Below are 24,446 nucleotides of genomic sequence, written 5' to 3'. Positions count from 1 at the left end.
CTCACTTTCAAGGACTCTTTACAGTTCATATTCTCAGCAATGTTTCATTTATTTGTAAAGTTTGTCTTTTTGCACATTGGTTGTTAGTCAGTCTTTGTTTATGTTTATTTTTTTTCATTGATCTATTGTATTTCTCTAATTTTTCCTGTAAACCTGCAAGAAAATGGATCTCAAACTATGAAATGGTAATATATATTTACTTTTATAATCAATTTACTTTGAACTTTGAAGCTAAATCTCTCTTTGTGGACTGTTGGAGACTTAACCATTGCAGTAATAACCATCCGTTTGCCATGGCTTAAGGTGCAAGTTTGGAACTAAACAATCCCATAACCGAAGTCTTGTTACATCTGGTCACAAGTGCTGGTGGACAATGAAGCATCTATTAGGAATTTTTGCCTCATACAGCTCTCCACTCTCCGTTGGTGTTAGGGCCAGAGGCAAAGTTTATGCAACCATGTTCAACGAGATGTATAATACTATAAGAGAGAGGCACAGAATGAGGCCATTTGGCCCATTGAGTCTGTCCCGCCATTACATCATGGCTGATCCATTTTTCCTCTCAGCCCCAATCTCCAGCTTTCCACCATATCCCTTCCTGTCCTGACCAACACCTGCCTTAAATATATATAACCACTTGGCTTTCACAGCTGCCTGTGGCAAAGAATTCCACCAATTCACCACTCTTTGGCTAAAGAAATTCCTCCTCATCTCCATTCAAAAAGGTCACCCCTTTATTCTGAGTCTGTATCCCCTGGTCCTAGATTCTTCCATCACAGGAAACATCCTCTCCACATCCACTCTATTGTGGAGCTCTAGCCTACTTTGGAAATATCTATTTCTGCTTCTATTTTCTAGGCTTATGTGGCACCTTCCAGAACTTTGGGTCATCCCGTAGTTCTCTGCCGACACTGGTCACTGCTACACTGACCACATTTAGTAATCACTGACTATGTTTAAAAAATAATCTATGATCTATTGCAGCTTAGGAAACACAGCAACCAATTTGTACTCGGTAGGGCTCCACAAATCAATAAATGGCAATCACTTTTACTTTCTCATCTCTTTTAGCATCTTAGCATCCACAAGAGAGGGATGACAAAGCTTCATTTTAACATCACATTCCCCAATTTTTCATGGAGGTCTAGCCTAGATCATACGATTGAGTGCTTAGATAGGAATTGAAACCCACATCAGTCTTGGTCGGAGGCAGGAATGTTTCCAGCTGGGCTAGGGCCAGGCATCACAAAGCTGTTTGCAGTTCAGAGTCTGGATCTGGTTCTTCTGCTTCATTCTGAGGACAATCTCACATCATTTATGGCATTGCCCTTGGCCAACGCCGTTCTAAACTCTGGAATGCACCTTAAATCAAGCCTTCATGCTGCAATTCTAAACATGTCAAACACTTCACCAAATTGTTCGCTTGTCTGTGCCTTTGGCCTAATCTCTGATTGATTATCACTTTGTGATTTGCCTTGTGACTATATTAAGGGTTCTCTGAAAGCGTAAACAACTTACAGAGCTAAATACATGGCACAGTATGAATAGGACAGGACAGAAATTCAGGAATGATCATTAAAAAATTAAACTGATCATGGAACCATGAAGAAAAGATGTTACGTTTGAGTAGAATATAAAAGCAAGGATGTAATGCTGAGGCTTTTTAAAACATTGGTGAGGCCTCACTTGGAGCATTGTGAGCAAGTTTGGGCCCCTTATCTTCGAAAGGATGTGCTGACACTGGTGAGGGTTCAGAGGAGGTTCATGAAATTGATTACAGTATTGAACGGCTTGTCATATGAAGAGTGTCTGATGGCCCTGGGCCTGTATTTGCTGGAGTTCAGGAGAATGAGGGGTGACCTAATTGAAACCTACTGAATGTTCAAAAGCCTTGATAGAGTGGAGGTCGAAAGGATGTTTATTATGCTGAGAGGATCTAAGACCAGAAGACACAGCCTCAGAATAGAGGGGTGTCCTTTTAGAACTGAGGTAGGGAGGAACTTCTTTAGCCAGAGAGTGGTAAATCTGTAGAATTTGTTGCCACAGGCAGCTGTGGAGGCCAAGTCTTAAAGTATATTTAAGGCAGAGGCTGATACATTCTTGATTAGTCAGGGAGAAGGCAGGAGACTGGGGCTGGGAGGGGAAATAGCTGAGCCATGATGAAATGGTGGAGCAGACTTAATGGGCCAAATGGCCTAATTCTGCCCCTATAATGTGAGCTGGACTGCACTGTCTGAGAATATGGTGGAAGGAAACCGAGTCACAGTTTTCAAAAAGGAATCAGATAAATAATTGAAGGGACAGAAACGAAGACAATTGGAATTAATTGGCTCACACTTAACTAACATGATGCAGAATTTCTCTTCATCCTTTGCAGAGGTGGTAGATGAGCCTCAGAGAGGTGACACCCATCATTAAGGACCCCTTTCACACAGGATATGACTATTCTCATGGTTACTATCAGGAAGGAGGTACAGGAGCCTAAAGACACACACTTAACATTTTGGGAACAGCTTCTTCCCCTCTGCCACCAGATTAATGAATAGACAATGAACCAAACCATGAACACTGCCCCACCATTTTGCTCTCTTCTAGCACTTCTTATTTTATTTAATTTTTTAATGTATATTTCTTGTTGTAATCTGTAGTTTTTTTTAACGTATTGTACTGCTTATGCCAGTGATATTAAGCCTGATTCTGATACTGTAACATTTAAATGAAGTTTGGATAGGGCATGGATGAGAGATGGGACTAGGCAGAACACCAGGTGGGTCAGATTAGATGGGCTGAAGTCCTGTTCTTGTGCTGTAGTGTTCTATGACTCTATACGTGTGCATAACTTTAAATTAACAATGCTTGCTCTTAAATTCCGTATTTTTATCACTTTACAAAAAAAATTGAGAGCATCCTGAGTAGCAAAAGAGGAAAAGCATGTCTTAAGGGCTTTAAATAGGACTCTGGAGATAAAGAGAGATGTGGAAAGTTATTGTGGAGAAACTTGCAAAGGATTGTTAGATTGAATTGAAAATGAACAATAAGCTGGAGTTAAAAAAATAAAGGATTCATGATAAGAAATATGGCAAATCGCTGAAATTAGCTGAGACAGGATCTTGAATAGACTTGGTTATTCAATTGTATGGTTTGACTTGTCTATTCTGATCCTTCATCATTGTCATTTATTAGTTAATATTGTTTTCTTAATGAATGAATTAATTAATATTAATTGCATTGCAAGTGCAGTGTTTACAGTCTGTATGACACATTAACAGTCACTACTTTCATTTTCCCTCTGGTATTTGCTGGTGGTAGATTCACATCTAAACAGTAAATCTTAAGACAGGGAATTACATCTACCTTTTTGCACTCTAAGGATTTAATTCACTGGGGGAAGTAAAGGCAATGGTTCATAATTAGGGCACAGGAGACAGTGATTGTGGTAAACCTGTTAATAATAGAGCTGATGATTAATTTTGAGCTGCAAAGTTATTTTATAATATTCATGACTGCAGTAAAACAAAATTATATCAACTTCAAGTTTGTCATTCAATTGTATACAGTACTGTGCAAAAATCTTAGGCACATGTGTATAGATAGGGTGTCTAAGACTTTGTACAGCATGTATTTGTTAACGTATAGGGGACAGCAAGTTTGGAAATCTGGCAGGGGCAAAGGATGTTGGAAATGGTGAAGGTGGATTGCTAGGAGAGGGCTGTGAGACAGGAGGCAGTGAAGGAGTGCCAGGCGCTGGAGGTATTGCGAGTGCAGCCACACCCAGCCCTGAGGCACCAGGCAAGCTCATTTGATTCCAAACAATTGGTTTATTGATCATTACAGAATGTCTTTCTGGAGCTTCCCACTCCCTCTCCTCTCCTTTTCCCCTTTACCCAACCATGATTCCCCTCTCCCTGACCCCCCTTCCCACTCTCACACCACAAAAGAGATCCATATCAGAATCAGCAGTGTTTTGCAGCAGTTCAGTGCAATACATAAAATGACTACAGTACTATGCAAAAGCCTTAGGCACCCCAGCTATATACAGTGTGTGTGTGTGTCTGTGTGTATACATGTGTGTGTCTGTGTGTATATGTGTGTTTGTGTGTGTGTGTATACATGTGCGTGTCTGTGTGTATATGTGTGTCTGTGTGTGTGTGTATACATGTGTGTGTCTGTGTGTATACGTGTGTGTGAGTCTATATGTGTGTGTGTGTGTGTGTATACGTGTGTGTGTCTGTGCGTATATGTGTGTTTGTGTGTGTGTGTATACATATGCGTGTCTGTGTGTATATGTGTGTCTGTGTGTGTGTGTATACATGTGTGTGTCTGTGTGTATACGTGTGTGTGAGTCTATATGTGTGTGTGTCTGTGTGTATACGTGTGTGTGTCTGTGTGTATATGTGTGTCTGTGTGTGTATGTATACATGTGTGTGTCTGTGTGTATATGTGTGTGTGTGAGTCTGTGTGTGTGTGTGTCTGTGTGTATACGTGTGTGTGTCTGTGTGTATATGTGTGTCTGTCTGTGTGTATACGTGTGTGTGTCTGTGTGTATATGTGTGTGTGTGACTCTGTGTGTGTGTCTGTGTGTATATGTGTGTGTGAGACTGTGTGTGTGTGTCTGTGTGTATACGTGTGTGTGTGTCTGTGTGTATATGTGTGTGTGAGTCTGTGTGTGTGTCTGTGTGTATATGTGTGTCTGTCTGTGTGTGTGTGTGTCTGTGTGTATACGTATGTGTGTGTGTGAGTCTGTGTGTGTGTGTGTCTGTGTGTATGTGTGTCTGTGTGTGTGTGTCTGTCTGTGTGTATACGTGTGTGTGTCTGTGTGTATATGTGTGTGTGTGTGTGTGTGTGTGTGTGTGTGTGTCTGTGTGTATACGTGTGTGTGTCTGTGTGTATATGTGTGTGTGTGACTGTGTGTATATGTGTGTGTGTGTCTGTGTGTATACGTGTGTGTGTGTGTGAGAGTGAGTGTGTGTCTGTGTGTGTGTATACCTGTGTGTGTGTGTGTGTGAGTGAGTGTGTGTCTAAGACTTTTGCACAGAGCTGTACATGTATACCACCAAACAAAACATTCCTCTTCAGACCAAGGAATAACTCACACAGAAGACATAAAGTAACATTGCCACAAATAAATTAACAAATAATAAAATATATTCCAGTAGATTAACATTTAGCATGAGGTACATTTATGACTCAAGTTAAAAAATAAACAGTATAATGCTCTATACGTGATGAGACCTGGGTGGTGGCTGGGAGATCAGTAGTCTCATGGCCTGGGGGAAGAAGTAGCCCTCCACCCTAACAGTCGTACCTGTGGTACCGCCTGCTTGATGGTAGGGGGTCAAAGAGATTGTGGGGCAGATGGGAGGGATCCTTGACAATGCCAAGTGCCAAGTTTAGGCAGGTTCCTGGTGTGGGGAAGACAGACCCAGATGATCTTCTCAGCAGTCCTCACAATAGTTTGTAGGGACGTGGTCAGATGCCTTGCAATTCATGTACCAGAGGGTGATAATGTTTCTATTAGGCCTACTCTATACTTGAACCATCAACCTCCAACCACAGCTCCTGAACTAAATGTTTGCAGCATCTCCAAAGTGTCACACTTCGATCCATTTCTTTGTTCACTCACTGCAGACAGGATAAAGGAGGCCTTTGAAGAGGATGTTTCCCATAGTCGGGGAGCGTAGGGCTAGAGAGTACAGCCTCAGAGTAGAAGAACATCCCTTAAAAAACGGAATGAAGAGGAATTTCTTTAGTCAGAGGGTGGTGAGTCTATGGAATTCTTGATTAGTAAGGGCATCAAAGGTTACAATGAGAAGTCAGGGGAATGGGGTTGAGAGGGATAATAAATCAGCCCTGATGGAATGGTGGAGCTAACTCGATGGGCCAAATTGCCCAATTCTTCTCCTATGTCTTCTGGTCTTATAGCCTTTGGAAGAATTAGAAGTCTACAGTCTTTGGAATGGCCACTTCTCAGTGTCTATCAAAGGTTGTTATATTTCAGGGTTCAAAGAGGTTGCTACAGTGTGGAGAGACTGCACCATAGCTCGAGAGTCCCATTTCGATCCCTGTGTGGAGTTTGCATGTTCTCCCTGTGAGCACATTGAATTTCTCCCTCATCCTAAACACCTACAGGTTGGTAGGTTAATTGGCCATTGGAGATCACCCTCAAGTGTGTGGGTGAGTGGTTGAATCTGGAGTGAGTAGATGCGAGTCTGCTAAGGATTTAAAAAATGTGATTAATGTAGGATTAGCTGGGCAGTTGATGGTTGGTGTAGACTCAGTGGACTGAACAGCAATGACCATCCTGTACAACTCTGGAATGAAGAGAATATCTGGACCAAGAATATCACATCTATACATCTTACTTCTTTTGTAATCTTTTGCTCCCTTTTGAAAATGCTGTTACAGTGCCCTGTAAAAGTATTCAGCCCCCAACCCTCTGTTCACATAAGACCATAGATATAAGAGCAGAATTAGGCCATTTGGCCCATTGTGTCTACATCATGGCTGATCCATTTTTCCTCTCAGCCCCAATCTCCTGCCTTCTCCCCGTATCCCTTCATGCCCTGACCAATCAAGAATCTATCAATCTCTGCCTTAAATATAAATAAAGGCTTGGCCTTCAAAGCTACCTGTGGCGAAGAATTTCACAGACTCACCACTCTCTGGCTAAAGAAACTCTTCCTCATCTCAGTTCTAAAAGAACACTCCTCTATTCTGAGGCTGTGTCCTCTGGCCTTAGACTCTCCCAGCATTGGAAACATCCTCTCCACATCCACTCTATCAAGGCCTTTCACCATTCGATAGGTTTCAATGACATCACCCTTCCATTCTTCTAAATTCCAGTGAATACAGGCCTAGAGCCATCAAACACTCTTCATATGACAAGCTGTTTAATCCTGGAATCATTTTTATGAACATTGCAACCAATGGATTTTAAACAGTTTCTCAGTTTCTTTAGCTGAGAATTTTTATTTGTGAATTACATGCACCTTTTATCACAGTAGAACCTCCAAAAAAACGAGGAAAATAGTAAATCGTAAACAAGTAACAATCAAGATCTGATTTCAATCCTCTTGCATTTGTACAGAGCCCTGGTGAGACCACACCTGGAGTATTGTGTACGGTTTTGGTCTCCAGGGTTAAGGAAGGTCATCCTGGCTGTAGAGGAAGTGCAGCGTAGATTCACGAGGTTAATTCCTGGGATGTCTGGACTGTCTTACGCACAGAGGTTAGAGAGACTGGGCTTGTACACGCTGGAATTAAGGAGATTGAGAGGGGATCTGATTGAAACATATAAGATTATTAAGGGATTGGACAAGATAGAGGCAGGAAATATGTTCCAGATGCTGGGAGAGTCCAGTACCAGAGGGCATGGTTTGAGAATAAGGGGTAGGTCATTTAGGACAGATTTAAGGAAAAACTTCTTCCAGAGAGTTGTGGGGGTCTGGAATGCACTGCCTCGGAAGGTAGTGGAGGCCAATTCTCTGGATGCTTTCAAGAAGGAGCTAGATAGGTATCTTATGGATAGGGGAATCAAGGGATATGGGGACAAGGCAGGAACCGGGTATTGATAGTAGTTGATCAGCCATGATCTCAAAATGGCGGTGCAGGCTCGAAGGGCCGAATGGTCTACTTCTGCACCTATTGTCTATTGAAATGTTAGCAGTCCACCCCCTTTTGCTCAGTACTTAGTCGAAGAGCTTCTCTCAGCTCCTATAGCCGGTGGTCTTTTTGGGTAAACTCTATTAGCTTTGTACAATGTGATAGAGTAAGATTTGCCCATTCCTCCTTCTCAAATTTCTCAACCTTTGCCAGGTTAGTTGGGGAGCAGCAGTGTGTAGCAACCCTGAGGTCTTGCCATAGATGTTTGATTGGGTTAAGGTCAGGAATCTGATTGGCCCCCTCAAGGGTATCAATTTACTTCACTTGAAGCCACTTCTTGGTTGATCTGACAGTGTGCTTTGGGTTGTTGTCCTGCTGAAAGGCAAACCTCCTCCCCAGCTCCAGCTTTCTGGCAGAGCCTAGCAGCTTTTTAATGCAGGATCTCTGTATTTAGCAGCATTCATCTTCCCTTCAATCCTGACCAGACTGTGGGTCGTTGCTGCTGAAAAGCATCCCCACAGCAAGGTGCTACCGGCACCATATTGTGCAGCAGGGCTGGTTGATGTGCAGTATTAGATTTATGCCACATGTACTGCTTAGTGTTGAAGATAAAAAGTTCCTCTTTAGTCTCATCTGACCACAAGACCTTCTTCCACATCTTTACTTCTTTAGAACCTTTTGATTCTTGATTGGTCAGGGCATGAAGGGATACAAGAGGAGAAGGCAGGAGATTGGGTCTGAGAAGGAAAATGGACCAGCCATGATGAAATGGTGGAGCAGACTCGATGGGCCAAATGGCCTAATTCTGTTCCTGTATCTTATGGTTGTATGGTCTTTTCGGTATCTTCTAAGTGACGTTTTGCAGAGTCTTGGTGGGCAAGGATATGCTTTTTTTTAAGCCAAGGTTTCTTCCTTCCCACTCTTCCATAAATAGCCTTTCGTGCAGGGCCTTAGAGATTGTGGAGCCATGAATATCATCTCCATTTGCTGCCACTGAATTCTGCAGCTCACTCAGAGTGACTGCTGGTGTCTCTTCTAAATGCCATTTTTCTCCAGTGACTTAAATTTAGAGAGGCAGCCTGACCGAGGCAGTGTAGTTGTGGTTTTATATTTATTTTACTTTTTCATGATGAGTTGCACTGAGCGCCGAGAACTGTTCAGTGCTTTTGATGTGGTCTTAGAAACATAGAAAACCTACAGCACAATACAGGCCCTTCGGCCCACAAACTGTATCTAACATGTCCCTACCTAGGCTTTAGCCATAGCCCTCTATTTTTCTAAGCTCCACGTACCTATCCAGAAGTCTCTTAAAAGACCCTATCATATCCGCCTCCACTACCGTTGCTGGCAGCCCATTCCACGCACTCACCGCTCTCTGTGTAAAAAAACTTACCCCTGACATCTCCTCTGTATCTACTTCTGAGCACCTTAAAAATATGCTCTCTTGTGCTAGCCATTTCAGCCCTGGGGAAAAGCCTTTGACTATCCACATGATCCATCCCTCTCATCATCTTATACACCTCTATCAAGTCTTGTACCCTTCCCCAGATTTGTACTTCTCTACTATCATTTTCCTGTTTTGTCGAATGCACTTTTGTCTTCATTTTGATTGGGTCTGTTTAAAAATCTACCATACTGTTTATTTACGGGAGGGGGGTGGGATTTATTCTTATGAATTTATTGAAAACAGGTGATCCTCCAATTTTGTATATCAACATATTGGGTGAGTTGGTAAGGTAATATATAGCACCTGAAGAAAGTTAGTGTAGTAATTACATAAAAGATGAATACTTTTTCAGCCTCACAATTTTGTTTTTTAGTTTTTAGTAAATTGTTGATTGGTTTTGGAATTTATCTTTTGATTTGACTTGATGCATGATGTTTAATAGATTAGCTCAAAAAATCTTACTTCAATATATTTTAAACTTAGAAAATGAGACAGTAAAATGTGAAACTAGTTGTGGGGGTTGAATACTTTTTCAAATCACTGTATACTTCTCCACATTCCCGAGATGATCCAAAATAAATAACAATTAGAAATTCCTTAATTCCATCATGGACAATCCCAAGCCCGGCTGTGAAAGGAGGAGGGATGGGCGTGGGGCTAGCAAATCCATCCCGTAAAAACCCAGAGCTTCAGAAACACCGAAGACCTCATCCCTAAGAGAGGAAGGATCTTTGAAGATGGGCTACACCCAGGGACAGCTTGAAAGACTGGCCCAGGACAGGGGACTCTGGTGAGCTGCTGTTGGTGGCCTATTCCCCAGTAGGGCTGATGGGCTTAAGTAAGTAAGGAACTCCCCATTGCTTTAATTCAAATCTACAAAGTAGGAGATAAAAATGTAAATATCCAGGATTGGATGGATTGGATAGAGGATCTTAACAAAACAATAAAATTAGACCTCACGCTGCTAACTTCACTTATCTTGTGGGGAGAAGGTGCTCATGATTTGAGATACCTCAACCCTACCTCTTCTTGCCCATGTTGCAGGAGAATCAGGATCTTTTCAGAAATACATTGTGATATATGGTCAGGACTTCTGCTTGAAGGAAGGAAGAAATCTATGCTGATAGGGTGGGTGAAGTAATTAATATAAATTAAATTTATTACCAAAGTACCATATATGACCAGGGTTGGAGAAGATCAAGTAGAGAATATAGACAAACCCTCACAGAACCAGATTTAGGTTTGATATCACTGACATATGTCAGGAAATTTGTTGTTTTGTGGCAGCAATACAGTGCAATATATAAAAAATACTATAAATTACAACAGGAAATATACAGTTCATATAAAAATTAAATTAAGCAGGTAATGCAGAAAAGAGAGCAAAAATAGTGAGGTAGTGTTCTTGGTTTGGTTCACTGTCTGTCCATAAGTGTGCTGGCTGGGGGGAGAAGCCCATCAGGCCCCTGTACTCCTCTCTGATGGCAGTAATAAAAAGAGGGCACGTCCTGGGTGATGGATGCTGCCTTTTTGAGGCATTGTTATTTGAAGGAGTGCTCGATGCTGGTGCCCATGATGGAGCTGGCTGAGTTTACAACCTTCTGCAGCTTTTTCCGATCCTGTGCAGTGGCCCCTCCACACCAGATGGTGGCCAGTCAGAATACTCCCCACGGAATACCTGTAGCAATTTTCTGGAGCCTTTGGTGACATAACTAACCTTCAGAAACTGTTGACCTGTCTTGTCTTTTTCCATACTAGTCATTATACATAAGAGCTTATTAGTTGGGAATTCAGTTCAAGAGCCACAAGGTAATGTTGCAGCTCTATAAGATCTTTAAATTAGACCACACCCAGAGTATTGCGTTCGGTTCTGGTCGTCTCATTATAGGAGGGATGTGGAAGCTTTAGAGAGGATGCAGAGGAGACTTACCAGGATGCTGTCTAGATTAGAGAGCATGTCTTATGTGGATTGGCTGAGTGAGATAGGGCTTTTCTCTCTGGAGACGAAGGAGGGATAGAGGTGACTTGATGGAAGTGTACAAGATAATAAGAAACATTAATTGGCAGGACAGCCAGATACTTTTTCCAGAATGAAAATGGTTAATACAAGGGGGCATAACTTTGAGATGATTGGAGAAAAGTATAGTGGGGATGACTGTGTTTAACAAGTTCAAGTTCATGTTACGTTTACGTAGTTCAACCATACCCATATATACCGCCAAACTAAACAACATTCCTCCGGACTGAGGTGCACAACACAGTATATAATCATATCTTCACTCACGTAACACATAAAATAACATTACCACAAGTCAGTTAGCAAATAATAAGGTGCATTTGCGACACAGGTTAAAAAGTAAACAGTGTATTGCTACTGGCGCTTCATGCACGGTGAGACCTGGGTGGCAGCAGGGAGGTCAGTTGTCTCACAGCCTGGGGAAAGAAGCTGTTTCCCATCCTAACAGTTTTTGTCCTAATGCTGCGCTACCTCCTGTCTGATGGTGGTGGTGGGGTGGGGGAGGGGGGATCAAAGAGACTGTTGGGTGGATGGGAGGGATCATTGACAATGCTAAAGGCCCTGCGTATGCAGCACTCCTGATAAATATCTCGGATGTGAGGAAGAGAGAACTCGATGATCCTCTCTGCAATCCTCACAATCCTTTGTAGGGACTTGTGGTCTGGTGCCCTGCAATTCCCATACCAGATGGTGATGCAGCTGGTCAGGACACTCTCGATGGTGCTCCTGTAACAGACTGTTGGGGGGGGGGGGAGCCTCGCTTGCCATAGCTTCCTTGGTGTTGAGGGACTAGGTGACATCGTCTGTTATGTGCACTTCCAGAAACTTGGTGCTCCTAACTCTCTCTTCATGGAGGAGTCGTGCGTGCGCAGTGAGGAGTATCAGCCTGCACCTCCCTAAATTCCACAATCATCTCTTTGACCTTGTCTATGTCGAGACTCAAGTTGTGCACACATTCTACCTCCTCTCCAAACACCGTCTCATCATCACTGTTGATGAGGCCAGCCACTGTTGCTACCAGTAAACTTGATAATTGGCTTTGAATTGGATCTCGCAGTGCAGTCACATGTTAGCAGCACACTGAGCACACAGCCCCGGGGAGTGTCGGTGCTCAGCGTGGTGTATCTGTCAGCATGGATTCTCTGTGACCTTTCTGTGAAGAAGTCCAGGGTCCGGTTACAGAGAGAGGTGTTGAGACCCGATGAGGACAGTTTACTCAGCATTAAACACTGAGCTGAAGCCAATAGACACCATCCTGGCATATGAGGCACCATTTTCCAGATGGGGCACGACAGAGCGGAGTGCAGAGGCTGTGTCATCATTGGTGGATTGATCTGAACAGGAAAGGGTGCGATACAGAAGGAAAATGGGATTTAATGCGATCCATGCTGGCTACTCAAAGCACTTCATTATTGTTGACATCAGTGCCACCGGATGGAAGCTACTTTAGCACGAGGATGGTGGCCACCTTTAAGCTCATGGGGACAATGGACTGTCCACAGGAACGTTGAAGGTGTCTGTTCGAACTGACCAGGTTGTATATTGTCAGTCCCCACAGCTTTCTATGGGTTGAGCCTAGATAAGGTCGTTCTCACATCAGCTGTGGCCAGACAGAGTGCCCGCTCTTTGAGGGGAAGTGGGGGGCCTTCCTCGCCGGCACCTCATTCTGTGCAACAAGCCAAGCGTAAAAGATGTCCAGGCGTATCAGGAAGAGAAGTGTCACGCTCATTGACAGCAGGGTGGACTTGTAGTCCATTAAGGCCTAAGTGACCTTCCACATGTGCCTCATGTTTACTCAGGTGCGTGAAACATCCTGCCAAGAGTGGTGGTAGAAGCATTTTCGGGACATTAGGGGCATTTACGAGAATCTAAGTTAGGCACATGGATGATAGAAAAATGGAGGGCTATGTAGGAGGGAAGTGTTAGGTTAAAGGATCAGGCGGAAGGGCTTATATTGTGCTGTACAGAGATGTTCACAATCTCCGTCTCTCAATATCCTCTCTGTGATTAGAGATTCAATAAGCAATCGTAATAGAGCTCAATAAATAAAAAGCAAAAAAAAAAAACCCCTCTGCAAATCCTGGAAATCTGAAAGATAAACAAATGGAGGAATTGTTCAGCATCTGTGTAAAGAGAAAACAGGATTAACATTTCAGATTGACCTTCTATCAAAGCTTGTTAAATTCCAGTTAAATTGTTCTTACTTCTTCCACATTTTACTCAAACATAGAGCAATTGCAACAGAATAAGTCGGCAGAATCCTGCAGCTTTGTAGTGCTGTGTGAACATTGTTTATTTGACTATAAGGCGGCACAGATGCTGTATCTGTTGATCCGTAAAAGAGACAACTTGTGCACAAGGATCAGTGGGCAAAGCCAAGTCAAGTGGAATTAATTATCATATGGACAAGTATGGTGAAACCTGATGGCGGAAGGGAAGAAGCTGTTCCTGAAGCAAAGGAGTGCGGGACTTCAGTCTCCTGTGCTTCCTCCCTGGTGGTAGTAATGAGAAGAGGCCATGTCCTCGGTGGTGAGAATCCTTTGTGATGGATTGTGAGGCACTGCCCTTTGAAGAAGACTCTTGATGGTGGGGAGGCTAGTGCCTGTGATGGAGCTGGCGGAGTCTACAACTCTCTGCGACTTTCTTTGATCCTGTGCATTCAGTCTGGATGCAGAGCCCTGAAATTCCGACCGTCCGTTTGCCTCCTCAGATGCTGCTTGACTTGCTGAGCACCTCCAGCAGCTTGAGTCTTGCTCTGGATTCCAGCACCTGCAGTCTCCTGCGCCTGCCAGTGTTTAGTCATTTAAATGAGGCAAGTTCGGGACCTCCTAGCATGTATGTTGTTAAACACATAAATCTTGTTCTTCCTGACAGATTCAGGACTCTGTCTTGCTGCGATTCCCCAGCAATTAGGCTGGGGAATCAGCTGTTAAATCCTCTGGCAGTCCAACCTGGCACAGGATTGGAGAGCACGCAGATATCAATTGGAATCGAAAGGGCTGCGGAGCAGAAAGCAAAGGGGAAAAGCAAGTTCTTTTTTAAATAACTTGGCTTAGCATAATACTTTTAATTATTTATGTATTAATGATAATTTTATTTTAAATTACAACAAAACTCATAAAACTTTAATTATTAACTTCATGTTAATATATCTGAAAGTCTGATAACAGAATTATACAGAAATATTTAAAATCTCCTCTTCTATGACAGGTGGCAAAGATGAGGGTGCAAAATTACCTCCTCTCAGAGCCTTCAGTAAATTTTTAGGGGCAGCATTTTAGTGTTCCATCAAAAGCCTTGTTACTGCTTGGGCCACACTGCACTATCACATTGTCCAAATTGCCCAATATGTACCTAAACTGACTTCTATGTCAATGTTATAAACATTGAACTAAATATCACAACACAGTGCAAGTAGACAATAAGGTGTAAGTAAGATCATTTAAGATGAAGGTGGGAAGATATGCCTGGAGGCTGTGGAGGTGAGTGAGGTCCTCAATGAATACTTCTCTTCAATATTCACCACTGAGAGGGAACTTGGATGACGGTGAGGACAATATGAGTGAGGTTCACGTTCTGGAGCATGTTGCTATTAAGGGAGAAGAGGTGTTGGAGTTGTCAAAATATATTAGGATGGCTAAGTCCCCGGGGCCTGACGGAATATTCCCCAGGCTGCTCCATGAGGCAAGGGAAGAGATTGCTGAGCCTCTGGCTAGGATCTTTATGTCATCGTTGTCCACGGGAATGGTACCGGAGGATTGGAGGGAGGCGAATGTTGTCCCCTTGTTCAAAAAAGGTAGTAGGGATAGTCCAGGTAATTATAGACCAGTGACCCTTAAGTCTGTGGTGGGAAAGCTGTTGGAAAAGATTCTTAGAGATAGAATCTATGGGCATTTAGAGAATCATGGTCTGATCAGGGACAGTCAGCATGGCTTTGTGAAGGGCAGATTGTGTTTAACAAGACTGATAGAATTTATTGAGGAGGTGACCAGGCATATAGATGAGGGCAGTGCAGTGGATGTGAACTACATGGATTTTAGTAAGGCATTTGACAAGGTTCCACACGGTAGGCTTATTCAGAAAGTAAGAAGGCATGGGATCCAGGGAAGTTTGGCCAGGTGGATTCAGAATTGGCTTGCCTGCAGAAAGCAGAGGGTCATGGTGGAGGGAATACATTTGGATTGGAGGGTTGTGACTAGCGGTGTCCCACAAGGATCGGTTCTGGGACCTCTACTTTTTGTGCTTTTTATTAACCTGGATGTGGGGATAGAAGGGTGGGTTGGCAAGTTTGCAGACGACACAAAGGTTGGTGGTGTTGTGGATAGTGTAGAGGATTGTCGAAGATTGCAGAGAGACATTGATAGGATGCAGAAGTGGGCTGAGAAGTGGCAGATGGAATTCAACCCGGAGAAGTGTGAGGTAGTACACTTTGGAAGGACAAACTCCAAGGCAGAGTACAAAGTAAATGGCAGGATACTTGGTAGTGTGGAGGAGCAGAGAGATCTGGGGGTACATGTCCACAGATCCCTGAAAGTTGCCTCACAGGTAGATAGGGTAGTTAAGAAAGCTTATAGGGTGTTAGCTTTCATAAGTCGAGGGATAGAGTTTAAGAGTCACGATGGTGCAGCTCTATAAAACTCTAGTTAGGCCACACTTGGAGTACTGTGTCCAGTTCTGGTCACCTCATTACAGGAAGGATGTGGAAGCATTGGAAAGGGTACAGAGGAGATTTACCAGGATGCTGCCTGGTTTAGAGAGTATGCATTATGATCAGAGATTAAGGGAGCTAGGGCTTTACTCTCTGGAGAGAAGGAGGATGAGAGGAGACATAATAAAGGTATACAAGATATGAAGAGGAATAGATAGAGTGGACAGCCAGCACCTCTTCCCCAGGGCATCACTGCTCAATACAAGAGGACACGGCTTTAAGGTAAGGGGTGGAAAGTTCAAGGGGGATATTAGAGGAAGGTTTTTTACTCAGAGTTGGTGCGTGGAATGCACTGCCTGAGTCAGTGGTGGAGGCAGACACACTAGTGAAATTTAAGAGACTACTAGACAGGTATATGGAGGAATTTAAGGTGGGGGGTTATATGGGAGGCAGGGTTTAAGGGTCGGCACAACATTGTGGGCTGAAAGGCCTGCACTGTACTGTATTGTTCTGTGTTCTATGTTCTATAATAAGACCATAAGATATAGGAACAGAATTAGGCCATTTGGCCCATTGGGTCTGGTCTGCCATTTCAACACGTCTGGTCCATTTCCCTCTTAGCCTCAATCTCCTGTCCTGTATCCCTTCATGCCCTGACCAATCAAGAACCTATCAACCTCTGCCTTATATATACCCAATAATTTGGTTTACACAGCCAGATGTGGCAAGGAATTCCACAGATGCACCACTCTCTGGCTGAAGAAATTTCTCCTAATCTTTATTCTAAGTCCTTCTATTCTGAGGCTGTGTCCTCTGTTCTCCCATCATAGGAAACATCCTCTCCACATACACGCTATCGAGGCCTTTCAACATTCGATAGGTTTCAAAGAGATCACCTCTCATTTTTCTGAATTCCAGTGAGTACAGGCCCAGAGTCACAAATGCTCATCATATGATAAGCCATTCAATCCTGGAATCATTTTCATGAACCTCCTTTGAACCCTCATCAATGTCAGCACATACGAGAATTGAAGGGTTGCAGATGTTGTTCCTTGATTCAAGAAAGGGAGTAGAGATAGCCGAGGAAATTATAAACCATTGAGTCTTACTTCAGTGGTTGGTAAGATGATGGAAAAGATCCTGAGAGGCAGGATTTATGAACATTTAGAGAGGCATAATATGATTAGGAATAGTCAGCATGGTTTTGTCAAAGGCAGGTTGTGCCTTACGAGCCTGATTGAATTTTTTGAGGATGCGATGAAGGTAGAGCAGTAGATGTAGTGAGTATGATAGTGAGTATCAGCAAGGCATTTGATAAAGTACCCCATGCAAGGCTTATTGAGAAAGTAAGGAGGCATGGAATCCAAGGGGACATTGCTTTGTGGATCCAGAACTGGCTTGCCTACAGAAGGCAAAGAGTGGTTGCAGACGGGTCATATTCTGCATGGAGGTCAGTCACTAGTGGTGTTCTCAGGGATCTGTTCTGGGATCCCTTCTCTTCATAATTTTTATAAATGACCTGGATGAGGAAATGGAGGGATGGGTTAGTAACTTTGCTGATGACACAAAGGTTGGGGGTGCTGTGGATAGTGCGTGGGCTGTCAAAGGTTACAGCAGGACATCGGTAGAATGCAAAACTGGGCCGAGAAGTTGCAGATGGAGTTCAACCCAGATAAGTGTGAGGTGGTTCTTTTTGGTAGGTCAAATATGATGGCAGAATATAGTATTAATGGTAAGACTCTTGGTAGTGTGGAGGATCAGAGGCATCGTGGGGTCTGAGTCCATAGGGCACTCAAAGTTGCTGCGTAGGTTGACTCTGTGGTTAAGAAGGCATATGGTGCATTGGCCTTCATCAATCGTGGGAATGAGTTCAAGAACTGAGAGGTAATGTTACAGCTATATAGCACCCTGGTCAGACCCCACTTGGAGTACTGTGCTCATTTCTAGTCACTTCACTACAGGAAGGATGTGGAAACCATAGAAAGGGTGCAGAGGAGACTTACAAGGATGTTGCCTGGATTGGGGAGCATGACTTATGAGAATAGATTGAGTGAACTCGGCCTTTTCTCCTTGGAGCGACGGAGGATGAAAGGTGACCTGATAGAGGTGTATAAGATGATGAGAGGCATTGATCATGTGGATAGTCAAAGGCTTTTTCCCAGGGCTGAAATGGCTTACATGAAAGGGCAAAGTTTTAAGGTGCTTAGAAGGAGGCACAGAGGAGATGTCAGGGATAAGTTTTTTATGCAGAGAGTGGTGGAGCTGGAGAAAATAGGGTCTTTTAAGAGCCTCCTGGATAGGTATATGCAGATTAGAAAAATAGAGGGCTGTGGGTAACCCTAGGCAATTTCTAAAGTAAGTACATGTTCAGCATAGCATTGTGGGCCAAAGGGCCTATATTGTGCTGTAGGTTTTCTATGTTTCTATCTTTTCGTAGACAAGGAGCAGAAACCTGCTCACAATATTCCAAGTGTGGTCAACATTACATCCTTGTTTCTATATTCTCTTGAAATGAATGACAACATTGCATTTGCCTTTCTAACCACGGACTCAACCAGCAAATTAACCTTAAGGGAATCCTGCACAAGGACTCCCAAGTCCTTTTGCACCTCAGATTTTTGAACTATATTTCCATTTAGTTCAATAAAAGAAATATGCTTTTATTTCTTCTACCAAAGTGCATGGCTATACACTTCCTGACACTATATTCCATCTTCCACTTTTTTGCCCGTTCTCTTAATCTAAGTCCTTCTGTAGCCTCTCTGCTTCCTCAAAACTACCTGTCCCTTTACCTACCTTTGTATCATCTACAACCTTGGTCACAAAGCCATCATCCAAATCATTGATATTTAATGTAAAAAGAGCTGGTCCCAACACAGACTCCCGTGGAACACCACTTGTCACCAGCAGCCAACAAGAAAAGGCTCATTTTATCCCCACGCTTTGCCTCCTGCCAATCAGCCAATGCTCTATCCATACTAGAATCTTTCCTGTAATGTCATAGGCTCTTAACTTGTTTAGCAGCCTTGTGTACAGCATCTTGTCAAAGGCCTGAAAATTCAAGTACACAACATCCACTGAATCTCCTATGTCTATCCTGCTTGTTATTTCTTCAAAGAATTCCAACAGATCTGTCAGGCAAGATTTTCCCTTGAGGAAACCATGCTGACTACGTCCTATTTTATGATATGCCTCCAAGTACCCTGAAACCTCATCCTTAACAATCGACTCCAACATCTTCCCAATCACTGAGGTCGGTCTAACTGGCCTATAATTTCCTTTCTTCTTTCTCTCTCCCTTCTTGAAGAGTGGAACGACATATGCAATTTTCCAGTCTTCTGGAACCATGCCAGGATCCATTGACACTTGAAAAATCATTACTAATGCCTTCACAATCTCTTCAGTCACCTCTTTTAGAACCCTGTGGTGTAGACCATCTGTCCAGGTGACTTATCCACCCTTAGACCCTTCAGTTTCCTAAACACCTTCTCCCTAGTAATGGCAACTTCTCTTGCTTCTGCCCCTGACAGTCTTGAATTTCCAGCATACTGCTAGTGTCTTCCAGAGTAAGGACCAATGCAAAGTACTTTCTTTTCTACTTTTGTATCTTCTTCAATATTGTTGGCTAGCTTACCTTTGAATTCCATCTTTTTCTTGTTAATGATTATTTCAGTTGCCGTCTGTTGATTTTAAAAAGCTTCCCAGTCCTCTAACTCCACACTAATTTTTCCTCTATTATATGCCCTCTCTCTGTCCTTTATGTCAGCTTTAACTTCTCTTGTCAGCCACGGTTGCGTTATCCTGCCTTTAGAATACTTCTTCTTTGTGATGTATCTATCCTGCACCTTCTGAATTGCTTCCAGAAATACCAGCCATTGCTGCTCTGCTGTCAACCCTGCTAGTGTTCCCTTCCAATCAATTTTCATCAGCTCCTCTCTCATGCCTCTGTAATTCCCTTTATTCCACTGTAATATTGAAAGATCTGACTTCTTCTTCTCAAATTGCAGGGTGAATTCTATCATATTATGATCACCTCCCCTAAGAGTTCCTTTACTTTAAGCTCTCTAATCAATTCCAGTTCATTGTACAACACCCAATCCAGAATAGCTGATCCTCTCGTGGACTCAGCCATGAGCTGCTCTAAAGAGCCATCTCATAGCCATTCTACAAATTCCTCCTCTTGCGATCCAGCACCAACCTGATTTTCCCAATCTGTCTGCATATTGAAATCCTCCATGGCTAATATAACATTACCGTTTTGACATGCATCTTCTATTTCACGTTTAATTGTAGAACACATCTTTACTTCTGTTTGGAGGTTAGTGTGTACCATCAGAGTCTTTTTATCCTTGCAGTTTCTTAGCTCTACCCACAACAATTCTATGCCTTCTGATCCTATGTCACCTCTTTCTAATGATTTGATTTCATTACAGTGCAACCCCACCGGCTCTGCCTACCTGCCTGTCCTTTTGGTACAATGTGTATCCTTGTCCTTGGACATTAAGTTCCCAAATATAATCTTCTTTCAGCTACGACTCAATGATGTCTGCAAAGACATACTGTACATGCAAGTCTGTAACTGTGCTGGAAGTTCATCTACCTTATTTCATATACTGCATGCATTCAATTTTACCAGCTTCAGTCCTGTATTCATCACCCTTCTTGATTTTGTCCCACTTTTTCATTCATTGCAACTCATTGCACTGACTGCAATTTTGCCTTATTATCAGCCTCTCATTGCTAGCAGTCTCACTACACACTGCCAAAGGGTCTGTCAAAGTCCTGACGAAGGGTCTCGGCCCGAAACATCGACAGCGCTTCTCCCTATAGATGCTGCCTGGCTTGCTGTGTTCCACCAGCATTTTGTGTGTGTTGTTTGAATTTCCAGCATCTGCAGATTTCCTCATGTTCACTACACACTGCCACTGTTTGTAAACCAACTACTCCATCCTCAGCCCTATCACTCTGGTTCCCATCCTGCTGCATATTAGTTTAAACCCTCCTGAACAGCTCGAGCAAACCTGCCCGCAAGGATATTGGTCCCTCTCTGGTCCAGTTGTAACTCATCCCTTTTGTACAGGTCATACCTTTCCCAGAAGAGATCCTGATGATCCAGAAATCTCAGATGACTGCTCCCCTCAGATGAATTCCTCAGCCACGCATTCATCTGTCAGATTATCCTATTCTTACCCTCACTGGCACGTGGCACAGGCAGCAATCCAGAGATTACTACCCTACAGGTCCTGCTTTACAGCTTTCTACCTCGCTCCCTAAAATCTCTCTTCAGGGCCTCCTCACTTTTCCTATTTATGTCATTGGTGCCAATATGTACCAAGACTTTTTTCTGGCTGCTCACACTCCCCCTTTAGAAGGCCACGGACCTGATCTGAGACACCACTGACCCTGGCACCTGGGAGGCAATATTCCATTTGGGTGTCTCTATCTCACCACAGGAAATTTGTCTCTCTTCCTCGGACTACGGAATCTCCTATCACCACTGCAGTCCTCTTCACCTCTGTTCTCTTCTAAGCCACAGAGTCAGTAACAGTCCCCTCAACAGTATCCCAAGCGGTATACTTATTACTGAGGGGAATGGCCACAGGGGTACTCTGCACTGTCTGCCCATTTCCCTTCCTTCTGACAGTCACCCAGTTGCCCACCTCCTGCACCTCGGGGTGACGGACTCCCTGTAGCTCCTATCTATCATCGAGGTCATCGAGCTGCGGCCCCGGTTCTCTGAGGAGCTGCCGCTCGGTGCGCCTGGTGCAGATGTGGTTGGAGGTCTCCCAGAATTCGCACATCCCACACACAGAACAAAACACAGCCCCTGGAGCCATTCTGACTGCGGTAACTGTGCCCTAAGAGACCAGCAATAAAGAATAAAGGAGAGGAAGAAGACACTTAGCAGATACTCACCTTGCACAAGACTGATGAACCAAAATGATCCCAACACTGGCCCCCTCTGCTTGCCCCTGCCTTATTTTTATTTGCCCATTATAATGAATCCTGTTCACTGATTGGGCGCAGTCCAATCTGAAAAACTGCCGCAAAGTGCTGCCTTGTTCATCTTCAGCCGCCAAGCTCAAAGCAAACGTAGCTTCTTGTCGTGCTCCAGCTCACTGATTGGGTGCAGATCTACTTCTCAGACAACGAGGTGGGTTGTGGGGTCAAGAGTTCATCTTATCATACCGGGGAATCATTCAATAGTCTTACACAAATAGGCTAGAAGCTCGGAGGTACGTGCTTTCTGGATTTGGTATCTTCTGTCCGATGGGAGAGGGGAGAATACAGAATGCCTGGGGTGGATGGGGGTCGGTGATTATGTTGACAGCTTTATTGAGTTAGTGAGAAGCGTAGACAGGGTCCTCAGAGGGTAGGCTGATTCAGTTCTTGTGGTCATTCTCTGCAGTTTCTTGTGGTCACAGACAGAGCAGTTGCCATACCATGCATCTAGAAAGGATACTTTTTATAGTATGGTAGATGGATTATAAAAACAGATAAGGGTTGACAGGGACATGCCAAATTTCTTCATCCTCCCTAAGAAGTAGAGGCGTTGTTGAGCTTTCTTATCTGTGGCATCAAGGTGATTTGACCATTAGCCTAGCACAGGCCTTTGCTGATGTTCACTCCCAGAAACGTGAAGCCCTCAGCCCTCCCGACTTCAACACCGTTGATGTAGACAGGAGCATGTCACCACCCTCCTTCCTGAAGTCAATGACCTGCTCCATGTGTAGCTGACTGTGAGAAAGGTCACCGTCATGACACCCCGTTGCCAGGCTCTCGATCTCCTTCCTGTACTCTGACGCATTGTTATTCGAGATACCTCTCATTACGTGGTATCACCTGCAAACTTTTAGTTAGTTAGAGCAGAATCTGGCCCATCATGAGTGTACAGGGAGTAGAGTTGGGGGCTGAGGACGCAACCTTGTGGAGCACTAGTGCTTAGAATCATCATCAAGTCAAGTCACTTTTTATTGTCATTTCGACCATAACTGCTGGTACAGTACACAGTAAAAACGAGACAATGTTTTTCAGGACCATGGTGCTACATGAACAATACAAAAACTACACTGAACTATGTAAACCAACACAAAAACTACACTAGACTACAGACCTACCCAGGACTGCATTAAGTATGTAGAACAGTGCAGGCATTACTAATAAATAATAAACAAGACAATAGGCACAGCAGAGGTCAGTAGGTTGGTAGTCCAATGGCTTGGGGGAAAATCTGTTACATAAGTATCTGGGAGTACAGTTAGACGAGAAGCTAGACTGGACTGCCAACACAGATGCCTTGTGCAGGAAGGCACAGAGTCGACTGTACTTCCTTAGAAGGTTGGCGTCATTCAATGTCTGTAGTGAGATGCTGAAGATGTTCTATAGGTCAGTTGTGGAGAGCGCCCTCTTCTTTGTGGTGGCGTGTTGGGGAGGAAGCATTAAGAAGAGGGACGCCTCACGTCTTAATAAGCTGGTAAGGAAGGCGGGCTCTGTCGTGGGCAAAGTACTGGAGAGTTTAACATCGGTAGCTGAGCGAAGGGCGCTGAGTAGGCTACGGTCAATTATGGATAACTCTGAACATCCTCTACATAGCACCATCCAGAGACAGAGAAGCAGTTTCAGCGACAGGTTACTATCGATGCAATGCTCCTCAGACAGGATGAAGAGGTCAATACTCCCCAATGCCATTAGGCTTTACAATTCAACCGCCAGGACTTAAGAACTTTTTTAAAAGCTATTATTAATGCTTTTTGAGATAGTGATTTAGAAGCATATCATATTTTTTACTGAGTTAAGTATTGTATGTAATTAGTTTTGCTACAACAAGTGTATGGGACATTGGAAAAAAGTTGAATTTCCCCATGGGGATGAATAAAGTATCTATCTATCTATCTATCTATCTATCTATCTAAGTAATCAGCTGAATGGCGGCATCCGAGATTCCGTCCATTTCTGTATTCCCGCCGAGTATTTTGTTGCCACAGATGTAGTCCAGTTTAATGTCCATTGGAGAGCAGAATGGGCGGGAGAGCCGGCCGGCTAGGGCTTGCTTTTTTCCTGGCATGGACTCCTGTCCGCTTGCCTCGCTTCTGCTTCCTCGCACACTGCTTACGACGTCCCCAACTCCGGCCATGGGCATCAGGCGACTCTGAGGACTGCAGGCCCAATTCCCTCAGCAAACCGAGGTCCTGCAATCTAACCAGCAGATTTTCATGAAGGTTCGTTTTTGGGCAAACTCTGTATTATAGCCATAACTGGCAATGGTAGATAGTCGCTCTGTTATCCATTGCCCTAAACCCTAATTGTGCCTTAAAATTAAATTTAATTAAAATTAAATTAAATTTAAAAACTAAATTAAAGTAGCACCAGATCCGAATGGCCGCTGTTGCTGTGTGCCATGCCACCTACATGGCACACAATGATGTTTTTCCTTTTTAGAGTCACACGACATTGATACAGACTATTAAGCCCACCGTGTTTACACTGACCAGTGGGCACCCAACTGTAATAAACTCATCTTCCATCATTTGCTTCTTAGCCTTCTGTGGCTGGGTGATTCAAGTGCTCATCCAGACTCTTAAATGACATCAGTAGCTCTGCTTCCAATACAATCTGAGACAGTGTGTTCAAGATTCTCCTCAGATTCCCTCTAAGTTTCTCACTCCTTACCCTAGATCTATATTGTCTGGTCTTATGTACCTCTGACATGGGGCTATGTTTCCTGGAGTTTA

The 24,446-nt window shown here is 43.6% G+C and overlaps 1 protein-coding gene across 2 annotated transcripts in view; it reads right to left on the bottom strand.

Moving 5' to 3' along the window:
• xrcc2 (X-ray repair complementing defective repair in Chinese hamster cells 2) overlaps window positions 1-24,446 on the bottom strand; it is a 151,712-nt gene that overhangs the window by 38,827 nt on the left and 88,439 nt on the right. The window contains exon 4 of one of the 2 annotated variants that reach the window (XM_073054924.1): window positions 13,915-14,065. The exons of the other annotated variant lie outside the window; for it this stretch is intronic. Coding sequence (XP_072911025.1) covers window positions 13,989-14,065 — 77 coding nt within the window. The 3' untranslated portion in view covers window positions 13,915-13,988. Of the gene's footprint in view, window positions 1-13,914; window positions 14,066-24,446 lie in introns of those variants that run through there. 2 annotated transcript variants of the gene reach the window in all.

The sequence above is a fragment of the Hemitrygon akajei genome, chromosome 8 (genome assembly GCF_048418815.1).
Source record: "Hemitrygon akajei chromosome 8, sHemAka1.3, whole genome shotgun sequence".
In the NCBI taxonomy this organism is placed as follows: Eukaryota; Metazoa; Chordata; class Chondrichthyes; order Myliobatiformes; family Dasyatidae; genus Hemitrygon; species Hemitrygon akajei.
This window is presented reverse-complemented; position numbering and strand designations above follow the sequence as displayed.